The 27,944-nt window shown below is 45.9% G+C and overlaps 1 protein-coding gene across 1 annotated transcript; it reads left to right on the forward strand.

The window, feature by feature from the left end:
- The first annotated feature begins 142 nt into the window (after positions 1–142).
- fem1c (fem-1 homolog c) lies at positions 143–17,161 on the forward strand. The gene is made up of 4 exons (XM_077237680.1): positions 143–746; positions 8,791–9,355; positions 12,510–13,483; positions 15,779–17,161. Exons 2-4 carry the CDS (start codon positions 8,812–8,814, stop codon positions 16,103–16,105), a joined length of 1,845 nt encoding a protein of 614 aa, XP_077093795.1. The 5' UTR covers positions 143–746; positions 8,791–8,811; the 3' UTR covers positions 16,106–17,161.
- Positions 17,162–27,944: the final 10,783 nt, after the last annotated feature.

The following is a 27,944-nucleotide window of genomic DNA, read 5'->3' on the forward strand; positions in this document are numbered from 1 at the left end:
TTGCAAGAATTAGTCAAACTCGTCAATTTTAAAGAGCTTTATTGTGTTTGCATACAGTATTGCCAAAGTATTTACACAACACAAGTAAAGGAAGTGTACAGTATAATCTCTGCTCATCATTCACTGCTGCAGTTTCTCGCGTGGCCTCTAGCGGCGCTGTGAGGAAACACTGCAGGCAACAGCCACATCTAGAGGAACATTTCAAATCGCCTCGTTCATTTCTGTTCATTTAGTCTCTCAAGGCTCATTATTACTGAGTAAAATACTGTTAGATAAATCCACGAAAAACGTGATGTGCGCGTGCGCGTTATTAAAAGCGCTCGGTCTCGCGTCGTGACTGTTTTCGTTTATCTTTAAATGGAGAAGGTTTGAACGGGAGCGTGATTGGACCGCCCGGCTGTCAATCACTTGCAGGGGGCGGGGCCTTCCGTTACTGACGGGGAAAACCAGCAGTAGAGCAACAGATTCGACGAGCTGAAACACACCGATTACAGGCAGAAATGGACATAAAGCCAGAATTATGTTTATTTGCTGAAGCTGATTGTGCCTCAGTGACCATCGCGTGTGTTTGATGAGGAAGATCTCGCTCGATGTTTCAGGAAGCGGGGGAGGAAGAGCCGCAGCGACTCTATTTTTATCTTTTTGTATTATTTGGACTCGACATGAGCTAAAGAACCGTGAGGGTCTGTGTGTCTGAAACCCCGAACCAGCGGCCCGGTAACGGACACGATCAATCAGCACGAGCGGTAAGAGCTGCGGCCTCGGAACCGCGGAAAACACGGTTTAATGAGGGAAACCAGCAGATAAACACCGTTTAATGGGGGAAAAGAGCAGATAAACACTGCTGATGATTGCAGGAAATATGACATGAAACACTGATGACAATAATGACCCTCTGTGTTGGTCAGATATTGGTGTATATAATGACACTAAACTGTATAATTGATCGTCTTGGTATAGTATATGATTATATACGTAGATTGTCACGTGACAAAAACATTTCAAATGATTTATTTGTCAACTCAGCTTTATTTCTATAACAGTTCAAATTCTCAGTAATAATCCGGAAATAACAGAATCAATGATGCAAACTTCATCAAACATAAGACTGATTAATGACATCATTCAGCTCAGTTTATAGTTTTATAGCTGAATCAGATTTGTTTCATAATTGACCAATCTTTCAACATTGACACTGTTTTAGATCTGAATAATGACTGAATTTGTCTATTTGTAAGCTGACTTGACTTGTTGATTCAGTTCAGATCAATAACTGTATTTCATCAATTATAAAATTAGTCCGATTCTGTTATAAAGCAGTTCTACAGAATACAAGAATAATAAATCTGATAGTGTAATTGCAGTCAGATCAATAATATTACTGAATATCAAGTGTCTTTTAGATAACATTAAATAATTATTGAAAAGATTAGTCTTCTCAATAATTATTTAACTTTTTAATTATTTAATTGAATTTTTTAATATTACAGTCCTGAAGCTTCATTGTTCTGATGATTGCACATTTACACCTGATACACAAACACTTCTGCCATCATTTACTGTGTGACTGTTTCTCAGTGAAGAATCACTCCGTAAATCCGCTTTAGTTTAACACAGAATATTCCTCAAACACTAGCGCTGTCACAATATATCCCGTCACAATATATCCCGTCACAATATATCCCGTCACAATATATCCGTCACAATATATGGGGATCAGTCCATGATCACAATATATCTCGTCACAATATATCCCGTCACAATATATCCGTCACAATATATCCCGTCACAATATATCCGTCACAATATATCCGTCACAATATATCCCGTCACAATATATCCGTCACAATATATCCGTCACAATATATCCGTCACAATATATCCCGTCACAATATATCCCGTCACAATATATCCCGTCACAATATATCCGTCACAATATATCCGTCACAATATATCCCGTCACAATATATCCCGTCACAATATATCCGTCACAATATATCCGTCACAATATATCCGTCACAATATATCCGTCACAATATATCCCGTCACAATATATCCCGTCACAATATATCCGTCACAATATATCCGTCACAATATATCCGTCACAATATATCCCGTCACAATATATCCGTCACAATATATCCGTCACAATATATCCGTCACAATATATCCGTCACAATATATCCGTCACAATATATCCCGTCACAATATATCCGTCACAATATATCCGTCACAATATATCCGTCACAATATATCCGTCACAATATATCCCGTCACAATATATCCGTCACAATATATCCGTCACAATATATCCGTCACAATATATCCCGTCACAATATATCCGTCACAATATATCACGTCACAATATATCCCGTCACAATATATCACGTCACAATATATCCCGTCACAATATATCCCGTCACAATATATCCCGTCACAATATATCCCGTCACAATATATCCCGTCACAATATATCCGTCACAATATATCCGTCACAATATATCCGTCACAATATATCCCGTCACAATATATCCGTCACAATATATCCCGTCACAATATATCACGTCACAATATATCCCGTCACAATATATCCGTCACAATATATCCCGTCACAATATATCCGTCACAATATATCTCGTCACAATATATCCCGTCACAATATATCCCGTCACAATATATCCCGTCACAATATATCCCGTCACAATATATCCCGTCACAATATATCCCGTCACAATATATCCCGTCACAATATATCCCGTCACAATATATCCCGTCACAATATATCCCGTCACAATATATCCCGTCACAATATATCCCGTCACAATATATCCCGTCACAATATATCCCGTCACAATATATCCCGTCACAATATATCCCGTCACAATATATCCCGTCACAATATATCCGTCACAATATATCCCGTCACACGTCACAATATATCCCGTCACAATATATCCCGTCACAATATATCCCGTCACAATATATCCCGTCACAATATATCCCGTCACAATATATCCCGTCACAATATATCCCGTCACAATATATCCCGTCACAATATATCCCGTCACGTCACAATATATCCGTCACAATATATCCCGTCACAATATATCCCGTCACAATATATCCCGTCACAATATATCCCGTCACAATATATCCCGTCACAATATATCCCGTCACAATATATCCCGTCACAATATATCCCGTCACAATATATCCCGTCACAATATATCCCGTCACAATATATCCCGTCACAATATATCCCGTCACGTCACAATATATCCCGTCACAATATATCCCGTCACAATATATCCCGTCACAATATATCCCGTCACAATATATCCCGTCACAATATATCCCGTCACAATATATCCCGTCACGTCACAATATATCCCGTCACAATATATCCCGTCACAATATATCCCGTCACAATATATCCCGTCACAATATATCCGTCACAATATATCCGTCACAATATATCCCGTCACAATATATCCGTCACAATATATCCGTCACAATATATCCCGTCACAATATATCCCGTCACAATATATCCCGTCACAATATATCCGTCACAATATATCCCGTCACACGTCACAATATATCCCGTCACAATATATCCCGTCACAATATATCCCGTCACAATATATCCCGTCACAATATATCCGTCACAATATATCCGTCACAATATATCCCGTCACAATATATCCCGTCACAATATATCCGTCACAATATATCCGTCACAATATATCCCGTCACAATATATCCCGTCACAATATATCCCGTCACAATATATCCCGTCACAATATATCCCGTCACAATATACCCGTCACAATATATCCCGTCACACGTCACAATATATCCCGTCACAATATATCCCGTCACAATATATCCGTCACAATATATCCGTCACAATATATCCCGTCACACGTCACAATATATCCCGTCACAATATATCCCGTCACAATATATCCGTCACAATATATCCGTCACAATATATCCCGTCACAATATATCCGTCACAATATATCCCGTCACAATATATCCCGTCACAATATATCCGTCACAATATATCCGTCACAATATATCCGTCACAATATATCCCGTCACAATATATCCCGTCACAATATATCCGTCACAATATATCCGTCACAATATATCCCGTCACAATATATCCCGTCACAATATATCCCGTCACAATATATCCCGTCACAATATATCCCGTCACAATATATCCCGTCACAATATATCCCGTCACAATATATCCCGTCACAATATATCCCGTCACAATATATCCGTCACAATATATCCGTCACAATATATCCCGTCACACGTCACAATATATCCCGTCACAATATATCCCGTCACAATATATCCCGTCACAATATATCCCGTCACAATATATCCCGTCACAATATATCCGTCACAATATATCCGTCACAATATATCCGTCACAATATATCCGTCACAATATATCCGTCACAATATATCCCGTCACAATATATCCCGTCACAATATATCCCGTCACAATATATCCCGTCACAATATATCCCGTCACAATATATCCGTCACAATATATCCGTCACAATATATCCCGTCACAATATATCCCGTCACAATATATCCCGTCACAATATATCCCGTCACAATATATCCGTCACAATATATCCGTCACAATATATCCCGTCACAATATATCCGTCACAATATATCCCGTCACAATATATCCGTCACAATATATCCGTCACAATATATCCCGTCACACTATATCCGTCACAATATATCCCGTCACAATATATCCCGTCACAATATATCCCGTCACAATATATCCCGTCACAATATATCCCGTCACAATATATCCGTCACAATATATCCGTCACAATATATCCCGTCACAATATATCCGTCACAATATATCCGTCACAATATATCCCGTCACAATATATCCGTCACAATATATCCGTCACAATATATCCCGTCACAATATATCCGTCACAATATATCCCGTCACAATATATCCGTCACAATATATCCGTCACAATATATCCCGTCACAGTATATCCGTCACAGTATATCCGTCACAATATATCCAGTCACAGTATATCCGTCACAATATATCCCGTCACAATATATCCGTCACAATATATCCCGTCACAATATATCCCGTCACAATATATCCGTCACAATATATCCGTCACAATATATCCCGTCACACTATATCCGTCACAATATATCCCGTCACAATATATCCCGTCACAATATATCCCGTCACAATATATCCCGTCACAATATATCCCGTCACAATATATCCGTCACAATATATCCCGTCACACTATATCCGTCACAATATATCCCGTCACAATATATCCCGTCACAATATATCCCGTCACAATATATCCCGTCACAATATATCCGTCACAGTATATCCGTCACAGTATATCCCGTCACAATATATCCGTCACAATATATCCCGTCACAATATATCCCGTCACAATATATCCCGTCACAATATATCCCGTCACAATATATCCGTCACAATATATCCGTCACAATATATCCCGTCACACTATATCCGTCACAATATATCCCGTCACAATATATCCCGTCACAATATATCCGTCACAATATATCCCGTCACAATATATCCCGTCACAATATATCCCGTCACAATATATCCCGTCACAATATATCCCGTCACAATATATCCCGTCACAATATATCCGTCACAATATATCCGTCACAATATATCCGTCACAATATATCCCGTCACAATATATCCGTCACAATATATCCGTCACAATATATCCCGTCACAATATATCCGTCACAATATATCCCGTCAAAATATATCCGTCACAATATATCCGTCACAATATATCCCGTCACAATATATCCCGTCACAATATATCCCGTCACAATATATCCGTCACAATATATCCGTCACAATATATCCCGTCACAATATATCCCGTCACAATATATCCCGTCCCAATATATCCGTCACAATATATCCGTCACAATATATCCGTCACAATATATCCGTCACAATATATCCGTCACAATATATCCCGTCACAATATATCCGTCACAATATATCCCGTCAAAATATATCCGTCACAATATATCCGTCACAATATATCCCGTCACAATATATCCCGTCACAATATATCCCGTCACAATATATCCGTCACAATATATCCGTCACAATATATCCCGTCACAATATATCCGTCACAATATATCCCGTCACAATATATCCGTCACAATATATCCCGTCAAAATATATCCGTCACAATATATCCGTCACAATATATCCCGTCACAATATATCCCGTCACAATATATCCCGTCACAATATATCCGTCACAATATATCCGTCACAATATATCCCGTCACAATATATCCCGTCACAATATATCCCGTCCCAATATATCCGTCACAATATATCCGTCACAATATATCCGTCACAATATATCCGTCACAATATATCCGTCACAATATATCCCGTCACAATATATCCGTCACAATATATCCCGTCAAAATATATCCGTCACAATATATCCGTCACAATATATCCCGTCACAATATATCCCGTCACAATATATCCCGTCACAATATATCCGTCACAATATATCCGTCACAATATATCCGTCACAATATATCCCGTCACAATATATCCCGTCACAATATATCCCGTCCCAATATATCCGTCACAATATATCCGTCACAATATATCCCGTCACAATATATCCGTCACAATATATCCGTCACAATATATCCCGTCACAATATATCCGTCACAATATATCCCGTCAAAATATATCCGTCACAATATATCCGTCACAATATATCCCGTCACAATATATCCCGTCACAATATATCCCGTCACAATATATCCGTCACAATATATCCGTCACAATATATCCCGTCACAATATATCCCGTCACAATATATCCCGTCCCAATATATCCGTCACAATATATCCGTCACAATATATCCCGTCACAATATATCCCGTCACAATATATCCCGTCACAATATATCCGTCACAATATATCCGTCACAATATATCCGTCACAATATATCCGTCACAATATATCCCGTCACAATATATCCCGTCACAATATATCCCGTCACAATATATCCCGTCACAATATATCCCGTCACAATATATCCGTCACAATATATCCGTCTCAATATATCCCGTCACAATATATCCCGTCACAATATATCCCGTCACAATATATCCCGTCACAATATATCCGTCACAATATATCCCGTCACAATATATCCCGTCACAATATATCCGTCACAATATATCCCGTCACAATATATCCCGTCACAATATATCCCGTCACAATATATCCCGTCACAATATATCCCGTCACAATATATCCCGTCACAATATATCCGTCACAATATATCCCGTCACAATATATCCCGTCACAATATATCCGTCACAATATATCCCGTCACAATATATCCCGTCACAATATATCCCGTCACAATATATCCCGTCACAATATATCCGTCACAATATATCCGTCACAATATATCCGTCACAATATATCCCGTCACAATATATCCCGTCACAATATATCCCGTCACAATATATCCCGTCACAATATATCCGTCACAATATATCCGTCACAATATATCCGTCACAATATATCCGTCACAATATATCCGTCACAATATATCCCGTCACAATATATCCCGTCACAATATATCCCGTCACAATATATCCCGTCACAATATATCCCGTCACAATATATCCGTCACAATATATCCCGTCACAATATATCCCGTCACAATATATCCCGTCACAATATATCCCGTCACAATATATCCCGTCACAATATATCCGTCACAATATATCCCGTCACATTAGTCAGTGACAGAGATAAAGCATATTCATCTAAAATAATTCAGTATTTTCAGCTTCAGAATCATGAATATTGTTATTCTAGTGTCACTGTTGGGTTTCAGCAACAAGTCCAAGAACATTCATTTACACACACAATGTAATATAAAATGTATCATTTTAATCAACAGTGTATTTTTAGTAAAAAAAATTTTTTATCATAGTCTTGTAATACCGCATTGTGAGGTCAGTATCGTGATCTGTATCGAATCATGAGTGTATCGTTACACCCCCATCACTGAGGTAGTTATTCACAAGGACAGTCAATGGGAAGTTCGGATCGTTTTACTGACTCGAGTGAATCTTTATTCGAGTCATTTTGTTCATTTAAGTGGCTTTAAATGTTATGCTTTTAACAGCCAAATTCCCCGAAAACATCCACCTATGCAATCTTGATCATATTTTGAATTAAGAAATCATTATAATGCAGCCAAAGGTAATTTACAGGGGAAATAAATATTTAATTTAGCATCTGAGTCTTTGGTTCATTTGTCATGTGACGCACGCAATGAACAGATCGTTCATGAATTGACCCAACACTAGTTCACGCGCTCATCGGATATGTCTGTGATTGGCTACAATGATCAGTGCCTCAAAACCATGTTAAATATACATCAATGAGGCTCTCCAGGGAGCGCTTGCACACACACACACACACACACACACACACACACACTGGTCCACTGATAGACAAACGGTCTCGTGTGCGGATCATTGCAGCCAATAGCAGACACATCCGATGAGCTCGTGAACACAACAGCCAATCAGAGGCGTTTACGATTCCGCTCAACAGCGCCCAGAGCGGCACGTTTTTAAAAATTTAGCACCGAAGTCGGTACTTTTGACGACGCTATTAACGTGTGTGTGATTTTGTCTGCAGGACAGAGAGCAACTCTATGCCATGGATCTAAAAACGGCTGTTTTCAACGCGGCCCGAGACGGCAAACTGCGACTCCTCCAGAAGCTCCTGGAGAACAAGAGCGATCACGAGGTGCTGACGCTCATGGCGGAGAAGACGAGCGGCGCGACGCCGCTGCTGATGGCTAGCCGCTACGGCCACCTGGAGCTGGTGGAGTTCCTGATGGAGCGCTGCTGCGCGCCGGTGGAGCTCGGCGGCTCCGTGAACTTTGACGGCGAGATCATCGAGGGAGCGCCTCCGCTGTGGGCCGCCTCGGCCGCCGGACACCTGAAGGTGGTGCAGTCTTTACTGGGTCACGGAGCCTCCGTCAACAACACCACCCTCACCAACTCCACCCCGCTGCGCGCCGCCTGCTTCGACGGGCACCTGGACATCGTGCGCTACCTGGTGGAGCACAGGGCGGACCTGGAGGTGGCCAACCGGCACGGACACACGTGTCTGATGATCTCCTGCTATAAAGGCCATCGGGAGATCGCGCAGTTCCTGCTGGAGAGAGGAGCCGACGTCAACCGCAAGAGCGTCAAAGGTACCAGGCGCTAACTCTCCGCTGTAGGGGTGTAACGATAGCCTCGTGTCACCATTCAGTTAGGCTTGCTACGACAGTCGGTGTTCAGAAGCAGCACCGGTAACATCACTTGCCCATGTGATTATTTAGTTCGCTTGGAGAACAGACACTAATAAACTGAACGAGTCTGCTTAATAAAGCGTGAGCAGAGCGAGAGTCGCAGGATTCAGATCTCATTACTCACGAGAGCGAGGAGCTGAAGGACACGAGGATGGCGGAACATTTGGTGTAAAAGCCAAATATAAAAGGGCCATTGTCATTGCACTGTTTTGTTTTTGTGGTTTTCATTAAGAATAATAGGCTAAAGAACTAAGCATTCAAGCAATCTGCGCCAGAATTGGCGCTAATTTGAAAGTGAAGCTAAAATGCGCACGGCCGATCGTGTCCGCGGGAGCGAGCGGAAGAGAGCCGGCGCTTCAGTTCATTCCTATGGAAAACGTTTGCTCTATTCTGAGTTCATTAGCCTATTATTCTTAATGAAAAACACAACAACAAAACAGTGCTGCTCCGCACCATTATGAATGCCCGTGCGGACGCGCTTATTTTACTTTTGCCGGTGTTGTCACACTTCGATTAACCGGTGGGAAAATATCCTCACCGTCACATCACTAGATTCGATACGATATTACGATACTCAAGACATATGATGGGCAAGGCAAGTTTATTTATATAGCACATTTTATACACTATGGTAATTCAAAGTGCTTTACACATAAAGTAATTAAAATAATCACAAAATAAAAGCAAGGAAAATTTAAAGGGTTATAAAAGGAATTAAAAGAGTAAAAAGATGATGCATGGATAATCTTCTCGTCATGTCGTCCACAGCTGCTTGTTTTACTGTGAGATTTCCCCATGTTGATTGTACTGTGTCTGTGCAGTTCTTTCGGCGCGCTTTAGTAATCTATTACACGTCTTCAATAGATCAGATTTTCCCTAAAATCGGACAGGAGGAGCTCTAGGAAGGGAACCGATCCAGTCCCCTCAGATCTGGCCGACCTCGAGTGTCACATTAAACTGAACATGATAATGGCTTTACAAAAAATGTAGTTGATTAAAATCCTAAATTTGATATTACATTGTGTGTGTAAATTAATACTCTTGGACTTGTTGCTGAAACCCAACAGTGACACTAGAATAACAATATTCATGATTCTGAAGCTGAAAATACAGAATTATTTTAGATGAAAATGCTTTATCTCTGTCACTGACTAGATATATTTAAAATAATGTAGGCCACTTTTTACTGGTAACATCAGATATTTGGCGTTACAGTATCAGGAGCCACAAATATCCCCCATTACATTATTATACATTATATTCAACACTATATATAGTAGTTTAATGTAGTACTGACACTAAATCTCTGAAAACTTGAATTTTATTCTCATACAGTAATTTTAATTGTGGTTGAACTATACACAATACATTGAAACTATCCATGATGCATATTGATGCATTTTTTAATTGAGATATATTGTGACACCCCTGCTATGCAAGCCTTTGTGCTGATGATTAATTGTCATACAAATGACTGCGATTTAAAAATGTAATTCTGTTTTGTTCATGTCAGCCTGATACGTTATTTGTTTTCTTGGAATCATAGGCATATAATAATGATGATGACGATAAAAAATTTACTTTAATGCTGTAAAAATGAATAATATAATGCAGTCTGAAATGAAGACCTTTGATTATTCTAGCGTTTTTGAAATGCCTCCTGTCGCCAGAGGCTGTTTTCACCAGAGAAACCTGTCTGATAACAGGATCAACCGAGAGCGAGAGCCGCCGAGTCTGAATCCGCCTGTTTATGAACTCGTTCTTTTTCCTTTCGTTTATCAGCACAGAGAGCACACAAAAATTAGGAAAAGTGGAAATAAAGTGCCTAAATGTGATTTAATAGTGGGAATACAGTGTTTAACGGGTATGGGGACAGGGACAAGTAATGTCCTAAAAAGGAAGCAGACATTTATGATTTTTACAAATATAATGATATACACTTAATATGTTGTTATTATGAGATATTTTTTTATAATATTCTACAATACACTTAGGTGCTCATAAAATCTGGCACTATTTACACAGTATAAATATCATTTAACTGGGGCAAAAATAAGACTTTTAGTTGCTATTTACCTTTAGCCTTTTCAAATGCTTTGATTAAAATGTAAACTGCACAATTGTTGTGACTTTAGATCAAATAATCACAATCAGACGGTTAAGAATCGCAACAGGCCTAACTCTGTTGTGTTGTTGTCAGTCATTCACACAAATGTTTATTCTCTTTGAACAACTGGCAAAATATGAACGAAGCAGCGTTTCTCCCAGATATGAATGGCATACATAAATTCCCAGCATTGCCAATATTTTGGATTTTATCAATAAGACTCACTGTGATCAGGTCATCCCGATGTTTCAGATTGTAAGCGAGTACGTTTGGTTTCTTATTATGCAGCACATTTAAATCTACACTGCAAAAATGCTTTTCTTCGGCAAGGCAAGTTTATTTATAAAGCACATTTCACACACTATGGCGATTCAAAGTGCTTTACAGAAAGGAATGAAAATAATCACAAAAAAAGGAAAATTAAAACGGTTATAAAAGAAATTAAAGGGGAAATATGGTACAGTTATAAAATGAATGTTCACAGTTTTACTCTGAGTTTTCCCATGGTGATTACACGTATTTTTAGTTTTTAACAAAGTATTTTTGTCTTGTTCCCAGTCCAAATAACTAAAAAAAATTCTTAAATCAAGATGCATTTACTAGAAGAGTAAAATGCCATGAGATATTATGTCTTGTTTTCTGGGGTAATAAATGGTCGCTGTGAACAGAGCTGCGTTTGACGAGGTAATAAGCGTGTTTTACACAACCATTGAGGAATTTTAACCAGAGTATGTTACAAACTTTACACTAAGACCCATAAGAAACACACCAACTTGTGGGAAATGGGCATCCGACGACCCCTTTAAGAATTTGTAGATATTTGGACTGGAAACATGACAAAAATACTAAGTAAGAAAAGTGTTTTTTGCAGTGTATCCCTGTGCGGCGCCGTGTGTGTTGTGTTTGCTGTGTTGGTCAGTGTGTCTCTGACGGCCTGTTGTCCCGCAGGGAACACGGCTCTCCACGACTGCGCCGAGTCCGGGAGCCTGGAGATCATGAAGATGCTCCTGAAGTACGGCGCCGGCATGGAGAAGGACGGGTACGGGATGACTCCGCTGCTGTCCGCCAGCGTGACGGGCCACACCAACATCGTGGACTTCCTCACGACACACCCGCACACGGGCCGGGCCGAGCGCATCAATGCCCTGGAGCTGCTGGGCGCCACGTTCGTGGACAAGAAGCGGGATCTGCTGGGAGCGCTGAAGTACTGGAAGAGAGCCATGGACTCGCGGCACAGCGACTCGACCCAGGTGCTCTCGAAGGACGAACCCAAGCCGGTGCCGGCCTACGATTACACCAGAGAAGTGAACAGTTTAGAGGAGCTGGAGGCGCTGATCGCGGACCCGGACGACATGCGTATGCAGGCGCTGCTGATCCGAGAGCGCATCCTCGGCCCGGCGCACCCCGACACCTCCTACTACATACGCTACCGGGGAGCCGTGTACGCGGACTCGGGGAACTTCGAGAGATGCATCAAGCTGTGGAAGTACGCCTTAGACATGCAGCAGAACAACCTGGACCCGCTGAGCCCGATGACGGCCAGCAGCCTCCTCTCCTTCGCAGAACTCTTCTCCTTCATGCTGCAGGACCGGGCCAAGGGCCTGCTGGGAACCTCCGTGTCCTTCGACGAGCTCATGGAGATCCTCAGCAAGAGCGTGCTGGAGATCGAGCGAGCCGTGAAGAGGCCCGGCCCGGACCCGACCCAGCTCGGCAAGGTTCTGTCCATCATCCTGCACCTCATCTGCCTGCTGGAGAAGGTGCCGTGTGCCGTGGAGCAGGACCACTTCAAGAAGGAGACCATCTACAAGTTCCTGAAGCTGCAGGCATGTGGGAAGAACGGGTTCAGCCCGCTTCACCTGGCCGTGGACCGGAACACCACCTGTGTGGGCCGATACCCCGTCTGCAAGTTCCCCTCCTTCCAGGTAGGGCTGTACATGAATAATCGATCTGTAATTATCATTCGAAAAATAAAATACTGATTTTTAGCACGTTGCTTTGCTGGCCGTAAATGCAGTGAATCCGTGATAAATCCCAAGTGCTAAAACGCACAGTTCTGATTAAATGCACTGGGTGGCGCTGTAGAGCATTGGTTGTATTTGATCTCATAATGTCGTCGTCTTCCTCGCAAAGTTTGGAATTACTTTGATGAAAATGATCTTATAAAATTGAATCACTTTGATCAAATGAATGAATGAAACGGAGTTATCATAATGGCCCTCATTTATCAAAAGTGCGTACACCAAATTTCCAGCGTACACCCAAAACCACGGTGACTTTGATATTTATCAATATGGACGTTGGCGTACGGCACGCTCAAATCCTACGCCAGCTCAGGAGGTGGTGTACATGTACGCACGTTTCGAGTTAGTGCGGAAATGCGCAGAAAAACAATTCCTAACACCACAAAACGCACTGACAAACTAAAAGATATGAGGAGCTCTTTTCCAAAACGCGATAAACGCCATTTTTAAAAATAAATGTGTATTTTATTTCTATTAATAAACTAGTGTTGTGTCTGCAAAGATGAAATTGATGATCACCATCTCCGTAGTGAACGCGCCTATAGAGAGAGTAGCCTATTTCTTTTCGTTTATAATTGTTTTGTTTAAAGACATTTCAAGCTTTCTTTATAGATATATTCCTCATGTCTGTGAGGCATATACTGAGTTTCGGTTAATTTGTGATGAGATGCGCTCCAGTTCACGTGCAATTCAAGGGACCGCGCTCGCACCTCCATGTCATGACTCAGGATTATATTGTCTGCTATTTGCTTCTTATTTATTAAATCCAGGCAATTGGTTGATGAAAAAAATATTAAAATTAAGATACAATTTATACAAAACGAAATTCACTTTAAAGAAAGGCTTTCTACAAAACTTAATTAAGTGGCCAAAATCATGTCTGAGCATGTCTCCCGATATATTGCGCATCCTATCTTAGCCTATGTTCACTTTTCATAATCAACATAGATGGGGAAAAAATAACATTATAATTTTTTGACAAGTATGAAACTAAATGCACTTAGTTAATGGCTACAACACGTAGCCTAATAGTAGGCCAGAATATTGTTATCATTACTTTTTTCAAGTTCGGCACGAATGACTATTAGCCTAAATGTGTTACTAAATGTATTTTTAACATTGTTGTATTTAAGGACTGTATTTGTGTGTTATTTTTAAATTATTTGTTTTGTGTGGTGGACAATATTGGAACGTGACATTGGAAATATTTATTTTATTTTTACTATTTAATTTATTTTACTATTTATTTTGTTTGGCTTTTATTTATTTCATGCAGTTGCACTTATTTAATTTATATTCATTTATAGTATGAGTCCCTGATTATATGTTGCATGTTCTCTTGTTTTTTTTGTTTTGTTGTTGTTTTTTAGACAAAAATGGATGGATTTAAAAATACAATTTAAAAAAAAAATACAATTAACTTTGAATTTATCATCAACAATATTGTTGTTTGATTTAATAATAATTTTTCATGATGGTGATGGTCTCGATCTCCAGAGAAGTGTCTCCTCTTTGCCGTCTTCCGTGTGTCCATGGCGTAAAATGAGGGCGTGGGGGAAGCGGAGACTTGAATATATAGGGGCGTGTTATTCTAATGACGATCGTTTTCAGCCGCGGCATTTATCATGGGCAGGTATTGCGTACACCTGGATTTCAGAGGTACGCACAGCTTCATAAATCAGGCGGTGAGAGGAGTGTAAGCATAATCTAACGCCAACATATACGCAAGAATGATAAATGAGGGCCAATATCACCACCACAATAATAAAACCACGTGTGGACTGAGGAAAGAGTGTCCATATCCCCGACTGCAGGCACTCAGCCGAACACGAGTGAGCCCAGATGATCATAATTCCTCTAATGAGAAAATTATCTCAGACATATGATCCGCTTCCTTTAAGTTTAGTCGAGGGAGTCCGGTTTAAGAACAGAAAACACAAAGTTCTGTTAGAAACTTGGCCTTGCTTGAGCTTAGATACTTTTGTTCTTGAGTTTTTTTTAGGTGAAGACATTAAAAAATATATATATAACATATAAGGTTATTTTGTAAATTGCCGAATCGTAAACTTGATGAATTAAAAAAGAACTTCTTTCTCGTTAAACGTCATTTAAATAAACGAAAATTTGAATATAAAATTTTTATGAGGTCATATATTTGAATACAGTATTTTTGAAAACGCCCCTCCCTCCTCCCAGGTGACGTCGATCCTGCTGGAGTGCGGCGCGGACGTGAACTCTCGGGATCAGGACGACAACAGCCCGCTCCACGTGGCGGCGTCCAACAACCACCCCGACATCATGAACCTGCTGATCTCCTGCGGCACGCACTTCGACAGCACCAACTCCTTCAAGCAGACGGCCTGCGATCTGCTGGACGAGAAGGAGATGGCCAAGAACCTGATCCAGCCCATCAACCACACCACCCTGCAGTGTCTGGCCGCGCGCGCCATCGTCAAACACGGCCTGGCGTACCGCGGAAACATCCCCGAGCGGCTCGAGGCCTTCGTGCTCCTCCACAGATAGTGACTCGGCTCCGGCTGGGCTCCGGCTGGGCTCCGGCTGGGCTCCGGCTGGGCTCCGGCTGGGCTCCGGCTGGGCTCTGGCTGGGCTCTGGCTGGGCTCTGGCTGGGCTCTGGCTGGGCTCTGGCTGGGCTCTGGCTGGGCTCTGGCTGGGCTCTGGCTGGGCTCTGGCTGGGCTCCGGCTCTGCTGATTGGCATGCAACGCTTCCAACAGAGTCCTACCATCTTTGCTTGGATTCTTGTTGAATTTGTTCTGTGTTTCTTGCCGCTTGTCGACAGGTTTGCTTTCTCTTTCTATCTCTATGCAAAGACGGTAGGACCCGCCAGACCCGTCCTCGACCCGCCGGTTCCCTGCGCTGGGTCCGTTTCTCCAGTGGACTGGAATGCTGTCATCGCTCCCCTCCAGCATAAACAAGCATTACAATGATGATGTGTGCTTAATGTTTGCAGATACCATAAGTGCTTTTATTCTTCCTATGCACAGGCTGTATATCGGGACTGTTCTGTGTTACTGGATTGTGCCACGTGTTCATGTCAATGCCTGTTTTTTTGTTACTATACATTAATCTATTTCTTCACCGTCTCCTAATCTCGATCATGAACTGGTTAAATCGCCTGTTTAGCCGTCAGGACCGAGGAAGTGTGTCTCTTTTGAATCTTTGATCTTTGAACCCGGACGAGCTGTAAAAACCAAACCATTGGCCCTATAGTTATTGCACCGCATGAGCTGAAGTTTAACGGTTTACCCGTCTGAACTGATCAGACATAGAAATATTGTACCGACGTTAGCTTGAAGTCGAGTTTATTTTGTGGTGGTGATGATGATGATGATGATGAATCTTCAGCTCTGTGTAGTTTAAGTTCAACTTTACATTTGTGCAGTTTGAACTCAAGGGCTTCTGATTATTTTACAGGCACAATACACTAGTAAATGAAACAAATGTACAGTCAAAAGGACTTGCACTTTATTGCAGTGAAATTTGATATTGATATTACAATAGCATAAAGCTTGTTGATGTCCTTAGAGCATAATTGATAATAAACCTCTGTTGCACTCGAGTGTTGGTCCCTGATTTTCCCTCCTAACTTCTGCATCAGAAACAGAGATTCAGCCGTGTGACAAACATCAGTGCTTTTCTCAACGCTCACTTCACTTTTACAATGACTACATTTGATGATGATTTAATCTTCTTCAGACAGAAACACCTGCATAGGACCGTATCATCACAGCTAATGACCTGAAACTAGTGCTTTACTCATTTAAGGGATTTTATATTTTGTCAATGTGTTTTTGGGTGTATATGTCTAGAAAATAGAGTGATGGGAGGAGTTTTATTATTCGCTTGTTTTCCTTGCTATCTCTGAAGACTGATTGGCCGGAGCTCAGAGTGTTTTGCGATGACTCCGTGTTCCATTCCTTCATTTCCTCGTGGGACCGTCTGCACTCTTTCTCGATTGAAATATGCTTTAAGTCAGAATGAAACGATTTTCTTTCTTTTTGGTCTTGTTGTACATGGTTATCTGTGCATTTATTTTGATATGTGTAATCTTTAATCATAATGTCCTCTTGTCATGGACTCACTTTTCACAAGCCAATCAACAACTGATGGATGAAATCCTTCAAACCCTTTTCTTGTTTTATAATCGTTTACCCTGGAAATGTCTCAGTGGAAACAACAAAAAGCTTTATTTGTTGCAGAGCAATTTACAGTAGTGTTTAATCATGATGCTAGGCTTGCTAACACTAACCCAAACATTCAAAAAGATCCCAGATCCAGTCAGATATTCCTCGAGTCTGTCATCTCTGTCATCGTTTACTCTTCCAAACCCTGATTTCTCAGGATCCACAGATCAGTAAAATGTCCATATCAGATGCTTTAGGCTGGAGGGACATAAAGCTTGGAATCACAAACATCAAGTGGTATTTATACAGTGAACTTTGAGCACGACAGGCATATATAGTGATTTACACATGAGAGGGTTTAAATGCGTATCTAACTGCTAAACCACACCACCTCTAATGCTGGATTTATGGACAATTATCTTCAATATTGCTGTCTTCTATTAATCTTGAGGATCATACCGCTTGACTTTCTGTGTTTTTCTTTCGGGAGTCGACACGTGACACTTAGCCTACTTTTGTCATGTCTTTAAATAACCTTGAATAATGTCCCGCTCAGATTCTGTCCTACATAAAGGCCTACATCAGTTTCCACAGGTGCAGACGAGCGTGTGCTGGGATCCGTGTGCTTGACGTGTGCTGGGATCCGTGTTCTGGGATCCGTGTGCTGGGTTCCGTGTGCTTGACGTGATCTGGGATCCGTGTTCTGGGATCCGTGTGCTTGATGTGTGGTGTGCTTGACGTGCGCTGGGATCTGGGTGCTTGACGTGTGGTGTGCTTGACGTGTTCTGGGATCCGTGTGCTTGACGTGTTCTGGGATCCGTGTGCTTGACGTGTGGTGTGCTTGACGTGTTCTGGGATCCGTGTGCTTGACGTGTTCTGGGATCCGTGTGCTTGATGTGTGGTGTGCTTGACGTGTGCTGGGATCCGTGTGCTTGACGTGTGGTGTGCTTGACGTGTTCTGGGATCCGTGTGCTTGACGTGTTCTGGGATCCGTGTGCTTGACGTGTTCTGGGATCCGTGTGCTTGACGTGTTCTGGGATCCGTGTGCTTGATGTGTGGTGTGCTTGACGTGTGCTGGGATCCGTGTGCTTGACGTGTGGTGTGGTTGACGTGTTCTGGGATCCGTGTGCTTGACGTGTGCTGGGATCCGTGTGCTTGATGTGTGGTGTGCTTGACGTGTTCTGGGATCCGTGTGCTTGACGTGTTCTGGGATCCGTGTGCTTGACGTGCTGGGATCCGTGTGCTTGACGTGTGGTGTGCTTGACGTGCTGGGATCCGTATGCTTGATGTGTGGTGTGCTTGATGTGCTGGGATCCGTGTGCTTGATGTGTGGTGTGCTTGACGTGCTGGGATCCGTGTGCTTGACGTGCTGGGATCCATGTGCTTGACGTGTGGTGTGCTTGACGTGCTGGGATCCGTGTGCTTGACGTGTGGTGTGCTTGACGTGCTGGGATCCGTGTGCTTGATGTGTGGTGTGCTTGACGTGCTGGGATCCGTGTGCCAGGGTTTCCGATGTCCGGTAATTACCGGACATTGGCCGGTAAAAAAATGAAATGTCCGACAAAATTAAATCTGTCCGGTCAAAATGTCCGATTAAAATTGCCTAATAATCCCGCCCCCCTAACACAATCTGAATTTGAGAATAAGTCTAAAATGTATAAAACAAAAATACACCGATATTTGGCTATGTTATAAATATAAAGGAACAGGCTCTACCGTTTGAAAGGTATGAAACAACATCGCATGCTGCATTTCAAATAAAGCGCACGCCTAAAACGGCTGTAATATAGACCTAAACAACGAACGATTGAGTGAGACGTTTCAAATATGGCCAGGCCCAGGCAGACTAGCCTTAAAAGCTTTTTTCCAGAGGCCAGACGATGGTGAATCAGGAACATCTCATATAGCCTATAGATCAGTGGTTCTAATCCGCGCACTCGTTTTTTTTTCTCTCTCATCAAAACTGAATATGTTCATCAGTGCATAGTTAGTCTATATCAAGCAAGGACACGTTTGTGTGCATTTTATTCTGTGATTTCACCGGAATGAATAGAGAGTCTCCGCAACGGCGATAGATTGAAACCCGCGTCCGAGTGAAGATTGCGCAACCCGCGCAGCGCGTCGTCCATGCAACTGATAGCAGCGGACACGAGCGCTCTGCTTGATTTCAAAAACAAAAGATTTTATTGCTAGATCTCTTATTTAATAGCAAACTAAATGAATGATCTGCTAGTTAACTGGAGATGTTTTATTTATTTGTATTAGGTACATCCGTGCCTCAATGTTTCAAAAAGTGAATGTGTGTGAAACCATCGTAAAAAACAGTTGGCAGCCAATCGGACGTTCATGTTTTTTTCCGTTTATTTGAAAGTTAAGCTAATAATAACATGTTGCATTCTATTAGGTCTGATTATGTAATTTTTTAAGTTACATAGACTGCCTCCAGTTTTCCTCAACTTGACTAATTAAGAGGCGATATTTGACCGGCATATCATCAAAATGTCAGTAAAACGAAACCTCTGCCGGTCACTTTGACCGGCACCATTTTTTTCTAGCGGAAACTCTGCCGTGTGCTGGGATCCGTGTGCTGGGATCCGTGTGCTTGACGTGTGCTGGGATCCATGTGCTTGACGTGTGCTGGGATCCGTGTGCTTGACGTGTGCTGGGATCCGTGTGCTGGGATCCGTGTGCTTGACGTGTGGTGTGCTTGACGTGCCGGGATCCGTGTGCTTGACGTGTGCTGGGATACGTGTGCTGGGATCCGTGTGCTTGTCGTGTGCTGGGATCCGTGTGCTGGGATCCGAGTACTTGAAGTGTGCTTTACGAGCTGGGATCCGCGTGCTGGGATCCGAGTGCTTGGCGTGTGCTTTACGAGCTGGGATCCGTGTGCTTGACGTGTTCTGGGATCCGTTTGCTTGATGTGTGCTGGGATCCGTGTGCTTGACGTGCTGGGATACGTGTGCTTGATGTGTGTTGGGATCCGTGTGCTTGATGTGTGCTGGGATCCGTGTGCTAGATGTGTGCTAGGATCCGTGTGCTTGATGTGTTCTGGGATCCGTGTGCTTGACGTGTGCTGGGATCTGTGTGCTTGACGTGTGGTGTGCTTGACGTGCTGGGATCCGTGTGCTTGACGTGTGGTGTGCTTGATGTGTGCTGGGATCCGTGTGCTTGACGTGTGGTGTGCTTGATGTGTGCTGGGATCCGTGTGCTTGATGTGTTCTGGGATCCGTGTGCTTGACGTGTGGTGTGCTTGATGTGTGCAGGGATCCGTGTGCTTGACGTGTTCTGGGATCCGTGTGCTTGACGTGTGGTGTGCTTGATGTGTGCAGGGATCCGTGTGCTTGACGTGTTCTGGGATCCGTGTGCTTGACGTGTTCTGGGATCTGTGTGCTTGACGTGCTGGGATCCGTGTGCTTGACGTGTGCTGGGATCCGTGTGCTTGACGTGTGCTGGGATCAGTGTGCTGGGATCCGTGTGCTTGACGTGTGGTGTGCTTGACGTGCTGAGATCCGTGTGCTTGACGTGTGCTGGGATCCGTGTGCTTGACGTGTGCTGGGATACGTGTGCTGGCATACGTGTGCTTGTCGTGTGCTGGGATCCGTGTGCTGGGATCCGTGTGCTTGACGTGTGCTTGACGTGCTGGGATCCGTGTGCTTGTCGTGTGCTGGGATCCGTGTGCTGGGATCCGTGTGCTTGACGTATGCTTGGCGTGTTCTGGGATCCGTGTGCTTGATGTGTGCTGGGATCCGTGTGCTTGACGTGCTGGGATCCGTGTGCTTGATGTGTGTTGGGATCCGTGTGCTTGATGTGTGCTGGGATCCGTGTGCTTGATGTGTTCTGGGATCCGTGTGCTTGACGTGCTGGGATCCGTGAGCTTGACGTGTGCTGGGATCCGTGTGCTTGATGTGTGCTGGGATCCGTGTGCTTGACGTGTTCTGGGATCCATGTGCTTGATGTGTGTTGGGATCCGTGTGCTTGATGTGCGCTGGGATCCGTGTGCTTGATGTGTTCTGGGATCCGTGTGCTTGACGTGCTGGGATCCCTGTGCTTGACGTGTTCTGGGATCCGTGTGCTTGATGTGTGCTGGGATCCGTGTGCTTGACGTGCTGGGATCCGTGTGCTTGATGTGTGTTGGGATCCGTGTGCTTGATGTGTGCTGGGATCCGTGTGCTTGATGTGTTCTGGGATCCGTGTGCTTGACGTGCTGGGATCCGTGTGCTTGACGTGTGGTGTGCTTGATGTGTGCTGGGATCCGTGTGCTTGACGTGTGGTGTGCTTGATGTGTGCTTGACGTGTTCTCGGATCCGTGTGCTTGATGTGTGCTGGGATCCGTGTGCTTGACGTGTTCTGGGATCCGTGTGCTTGATGTGTTCTGGGATCCGTGTGCTTGATGTGTGCTGGGATCCGTGTGCTTGATGTGTGCTGGGATCCATGTGTTGGGATCCATGTGGTTGGTGTGTTGGGATTAGGGATGCTAACCGATGACCGTTTGACCGATGGTTGACCGTATCAACGCTAACAGATCAAAGTTGTTGGTAGTCGGTTAAAAAAAAAGTGATCTCTAAATTAGACTATTATAGACAGTGGACTGAACGCTACTACAGTTAGCCATCTCATTCCAAGATATTTTTGTGTGAAGTGAACAAATCTCTCAACCTTAATTTTTCATAACTCGCGTGTTTGTACTTAATAAACCAATAAAAACATTTGGCGCGAGGTCACAGCGTTTGGGTTCGCGCGCTCACAAGGTTTGCGAAAAGTAAACTACAGGCTAAAACACTGGAGGTTAGAGCCAGGGCAGACGACAGGATGAAGCGTGCAAAGAAAAGTAGTGTGTGGGACCATTTCACCAAAAAAAATGACAAAGTAAGTTGCAACTTGTGTGATACAGTGCTTATACAGTAGGCCTACATCATCTATGATGTATCACCTGAAAACGCGACTTGTTCTGTCCGTTATTAGAAGGCACACAGTGAGTTAGACCTGTCTCAGACGGTGCGTCTTTTACGCATTCTGAAGGTGCCTGTTTTATCCATTGGTTTTATCGTGTTCCAGTCTATTAGGCAACACTCCACATAAGATGGGCTTAGATTTGGAAATACATTACATCTACATTTCAGTGGTTACAGATAAGGTGATGATGATCATCATCTTTCTTTATTATTGTTAGCACTAACGTTACCTCAAACTCTTCGGAGCTGCCATTTTCTTAAATGAGCCGCGGCAATGTTTCAAATGAGCTTCTAACGCTAGACTAACGCCTTTATTTTCAACGCGATCACCTTGTACCCAAACCATTTCGAAACTAAGGAGCCATTTGTCCTCCGATTACATACAAGTTCCTCGGCGCCGCGTAGGCTACTTTGCGGGATTAATGTTTCGCACTGTAGGGAATTTAAAAAAAGTGACGTGAGTGGAAGGTCGGCGCCGGGGCAGTGTGTGTGTGAGCGGGGGGCAGTGTGTGTCTGTGTGTGTGTGAGCGGGGGGCAGTGTGTGTGAGCGGGGGGCAGTGTGTGTGTGTGTGTGTGAGTGGGAGGCAGAGAGAGATGCGACAGAGTTGCGAAATTGCAGGCGCGGGTCGAAATGGCTGTTATTTCAAATAGCGTGGCATATTTCAAACTAATCAGTTAACCGGTTTCAACGGGCTAATGAGGCTCGGTGGTCGGTCAAGAAAATTTTTAGTTTTCGCCATCCCTAGTTGGAATCCATGTGCGTGTCAGCGGAAGAACATCACACTCTGATATCTGAGATCTTGAGATCTAGACCCCCCCCTCCTCATCTGCGCACTAACCCCCCAAACCCCGCCCCCAAATCCTTCTTGTCCCTTATTGGCTGGAACAGTTTGTTATGTTTTGTGGTGTGGGTTAGCCCAGTGTTTTTGTGTAGCCTGGGGTGTGTGTGGAGCCTGGGGTGTGTGTGGAGCCTGGGGTGTGTGTGGAGCCTGGGGTGTGTGTGGAGCTTGGGGTGTGTGTGGAGCTTGGGGTGTGTGTGGAGCCTGGGGTGTGTGTGGAGCTTGGGGTGTGTGTGGAGCCTGGGGTGTGTGTGGAGCCTGGGGTGTGTGTGGAGCTTGGGGTGTGTGTGGAGCCTGGGGTGTGTGTGGAGCCTGGGGTGTGTGTGGAGCTTGGGGTGTGTGTGGAGCCTGGGGTGTGTGTGGAGCTTGGGGTGTGTGTGGAGCCTGGGGTGTGTGTGGAGCTTGGGGTGTGTGTGGAGCTTGGGGTGTGTGTGGAGCCTGGGGTGTGTGTGGAGCCTGGGGTGTGTGTGGAGCTTGGGGTGTGTGTGGAGCCTGGAGTGTGTGTGGAGCTTGGGGTGTGTGTGGAGCCTGGGGTGTGTGTGGAGCTTGGGGTGTGTGTGGAGCCTGGGGTGTGTGTGGAGCTTGGGGTGTGTGTGTGGAGCCTGGGGTGTGTGTGTGTGGAGCCTGGGGTGTGTGTGTGGAGCCTGGGGTGTGTGTGTGGAGCCTGGGGTGTGTGTGGAGCTTGGGGTGTGTGTGGAGCCTGGGGTGTGTCTGGAGCCTGGGGTGTGTGTGGAGCTTGGGGTGTGTGTGGAGCCTGGGGTGTGTCTGGAGCCTGGGGTGTGTGTGGAGCTTGGGGTGTGTGTGTGGAGCCTGGGGTGTGTGTGTGGAGCCTGGGGTGTGTGTGTGGAGCCTGGGGTGTGTGTGTGGAGCCTGGGGTGTGTGTGGAGCTTGGGGTGTGTGTGGAGCCTGGGGTGTGTGTGGAGCCTGGGGTGTGTGTGGAGCTTGGGGTGTGTGTGGAGCCTGGGGTGTGTGTGGAGCCTGGGGTGTGTGTGGAGCCTGGGGTGTGTGTGGAGCCTGGGGTGTGTGTGTGTGGAGCCTGGGGTGTGTGTGTAGAGCCTGGGGTGTTTGTGTGTGGAGCCTGGGGGGTGTGTGTGGAGCCTGGGGTGTGTGTGTGGAGCCTGGGGTGTGTGTGTAGAGCCTGGGGTGTTTGTGTGTGGAGCCTGGGGGGTGTGTGTGGAGCCTGGGGGGTGTGTGTGGAGCCTGGGGGGTGTGTGTGGAGCCTGGGGTGTGTGTGGAGCTTGGGGTGTGTGTGGAGCCTGGGGTGTGTGTGGAGCCTGGGGTGTGTGTGGAGCCTGGGGTGTGTGTGGAGCTTGGGGTGTGTGTGTGGAGCTTGGGGTGTGTGTGTGGAGCTTGGGGTGTGTGTGTGGAGCCTGGGGTGTGTGTGTGGAGCCTGGGGTGTGTGTGGAGCCTGGGGTGTGTGTGGAGCCTGGGGTGTGTGTGGAGCTTGGGGTGTGTGTGTGGAGCTTGGGGTGTGTGTGTGGAGCTTGGGGTGTGTGTGTGGAGCTTGGGGTGTGTGTGTGGAGCCTGGGGTGTGTGTGTGGAGCCTGGGGTGTGTGTGTGTGGAGCCCGGAGTGTGTGTGTGTGTGTGTGTGTGGAGCCCGGGGTGTGTGTGTGGAGCCCGGGGTGTGTGTGTGTGTGTGTGTGTGGAGCCCGGGGTGTGTGTGTGTGTGTGTGTGTGGAGCCCGGGGTGTGTGTGTGTGTGTGTGGAGCCCGGGGTGTGTGTGTGTGTGGAACCCGGGGTGTGTGTATGTGTGGAGCCCGGGGTGTGTGTGTGGAGCCCGGGGTGTGTGTGTGTGTGTGTGTGTGGAGCCCGGGGTGTGTGTGTGGAGCCCGGGGTGTGTGTGTGTGTGTGGAGCCCGGGGTGTGTGTGTGTGTGTGGAGCCCGGGGTGTGTGTGTGTGTGTGGAGCCCGGGGTGTGTGTGTGTGTGTGTGGAGCCCGGGGTGTGTGTGTGTGTGGAGCCCGGGGTGTGTGTGTGTGTGTGTGTGGAGCCCGGGGTGTGTGTGTGTGTGTGTGTGTGTGTGTGGAGCCCGGGGTGTGTGTGTGTGTGGAGCCCGGGGTGTGTGTGTGTGTGGAGCCCGGGGTGTGTGTGTGTGTGTGTGTGTGTGGAGCCCGGGGTGTGTGTGTGGAGCCCGGGGTGTGTGTGTGTGTGTGTGTGTGTGTGTGGAGCCCGGGGTGTGTGTGTGTGTGGAGCCCGGGGTGTGTGTGTGTGTGGAGCCCGGGGTGTGTGTGTGTGTGTGTGTGTGTGGAGCCCGGGGTGTGTGTGTGTGTGTGTGTGTGTGTGTGTGTGTGTGTGTGTGTGGAGCCCGGGGTGTGTGTGTGTGTGTGTGTGTGTGTGTGGAGCCCGGGGTGTGTGTGTGTGTGTGTGTGTGTGTGTGTGTGGAGCCCGGGGTGTGTGTGTGTGTGTGTGTGTGTGGAGCCCGGGGTGTGTGTCTGTGTGTGTGGAGCCCGGGGTGTGTGTGTGTGTGTGGAGCCCGGGGTGTGTGTGTGTGTGTGTGTGTGGAGCCCGGGGTGTGTGTGTGTGTGTGTGTGTGTGTGTGTGTGTGTGTGTGTGTGGAGCCCGGGGTGTGTGTGTGTGTGTGTGTGTGGAGCCCGGGGTGTGTGTGTGTGTGTGTGTGTGTGTGTGTGGAGCCCGGGGTGTGTGTGTGTGTGTGTGTGGAGCCCGGGGTGTGTGTGTGTGTGTGTGTGTGGAGCCCGGGGTGTGTGTGTGTGTGTGTGTGTGTGGAGCCCGGGGTGTGTGTGTGTGTGTGTGTGTGGAGCCCGGGGTGTGTGTGTGTGTGTGTGTGGAGCCCGGGGTGTGTGTGTGTGTGTGTGTGGAGCCCGGGGTGTGTGTGTGTGGAGCCCGGGGTGTGTGTGTGGAGCCCGGGGTGTGTGTGTGTGTGGAGCCCGGGGTGTGTGTGTGTGTGTGTGTGTGGAGCCCGGGGTGTGTGTGTGTGTGTGTGTGGAGCCCGGGGTGTGTGTGTGTGTGTGTGTGGAGCCCGGGGTGTGTGTGTGTGTGTGTGTGTGTGTGGAGCCCGGGGTGTGTGTGTGTGTGTGTGTGGAGCCCGGGGTGTGTGTGTGTGTGTGTGTGTGTGGAGCCCGGGGTGTGTGTGTGTGTGTGTGTGTGTGGAGCCCGGGGTGTGTGTGTGTGTGTGTGTGTGTGTGTGTGTGTGTGGAGCCCGGGGTGTGTGTGTGTGTGTGTGTGGAGCCCGGGGTGTGTGTGTGTGTGTGTGTGTGTGTGTGTGGAGCCCGGGGTGTGTGTGTGTGTGTGTGGAGCCCGGGGTGTGTGTGTGTGTGTGTGTGGAGCCCGGGGTGTGTGTGTGTGGAGCCCGGGGTGTGTGTGTGTGTGTGTGTGTGTGTGTGGAGCCCGGGGTGTGTGTGTGTGTGTGGAGCCCGGGGTGTGTGTGTGTGGAGCCCGGGGTGTGTGTGTGGAGCCCGGGGTGTGTGTGTGTGGAGCCCGGGGTGTGTGTGTGTGGAGCCCGGGGTGTGTGTGTGTGTGTGTGTGTGTGTGTGTGTGTGTGTGTGTGTGTGTGTGGAGCCCGGGGTGTGTGTGTGTGTGTGTGTGTGTGGAGCCCGGGGTGTGTGTGTGTGTGTGTGTGTGTGTGTGTGTGTGGAGCCCGGGGTGTGTGTGTGTGTGTGTGTGTGTGGAGCCCGGGGTGTGTGTGTGTGTGGAGCCCGGGGTGTGTGTGTGTGTGTGTGTGGAGCCCGGGGTGTGTGTGTGTGTGTGTGTGTGGAGCCCGGGGTGTGTGTGTGTGTGGAGCCCGGGGTGTGTGTGTGTGTGTGGAGCCCGGGGTGTGTGTGTGTGTGTGTGTGTGTGTGTGTGTGTGTGTGTGTGTGTGTGTGTGTGTGTGTGTGGAGCCCGGGGTGTGTGTGTGTGTGTGTGTGGAGCCCGGGGTGTGTGTGTGTGTGTGGAGCCCGGGGTGTGTGTGTGTGTGTGTGTGTGGAGCCCGGGGTGTGTGTGTGTGTGTGTGTGTGTGTGTGTGTGTGTGTGTGTGTGTGGAGCCCGGGGTGTGTGTGTGTGTGGAGCCTGGGGTGTGTGTGTGTGTGGAGCCCGGGGTGTGTGTGTGTGTGGAGCCTGGGGTGTGTGTGTGTGTGGAGGCTGGGGTGATCCAGAGGATGGTGATGGCGGGTGATGGCGCAGTGGATAAGACACATGCCTTTGGTGTGAGAGACCCGGGTTCGAATCCACTGTGAGACACCAATGTGTCCCTGAGCAAGACACTTAACCCCTAGTTGCTCCAGAGGCGTCTGACCTCTGACATATATAGCAATTGTAAGTCGCTTTGGATAAAAGCGTCAGCTAAATGAATAAATGTAAATGTACTGTAAATCAAAGATTTGACGATGGATTATGTAGTACCTCCGACCGTGGCGATTATATTAAAAAACTTACTCTCAGCAATGGTGAGATCTTGCCGGATCCCTACGCAATACCTGACGATCTTTGGAT

This window comes from Siphateles boraxobius, unplaced genomic scaffold, assembly GCF_051911475.1.
Source record: "Siphateles boraxobius isolate OS27281-9 unplaced genomic scaffold, OSU_SipBor_1 206, whole genome shotgun sequence".
Lineage (NCBI taxonomy): Eukaryota > Metazoa > Chordata > Actinopteri > Cypriniformes > Leuciscidae > Siphateles > Siphateles boraxobius.

Excerpts from the sequence above, each read along its gene's own strand:
- fem1c (XM_077237680.1), top strand. The coding sequence starts at position 8,812 with ATGGATCTAAAAACGGCTGTTTTCAACGCGGCCCGAGACGGCAAACTG. Across the intron at positions 9,356-12,509 it reads CAACCGCAAGAGCGTCAAAG|GGAACACGGCTCTCCACGAC; the intron begins GTACCAGGCGCT and ends GTTGTCCCGCAG. Across the intron at positions 13,484-15,778 it reads GCAAGTTCCCCTCCTTCCAG|GTGACGTCGATCCTGCTGGA; the intron begins GTAGGGCTGTAC and ends CCCTCCTCCCAG.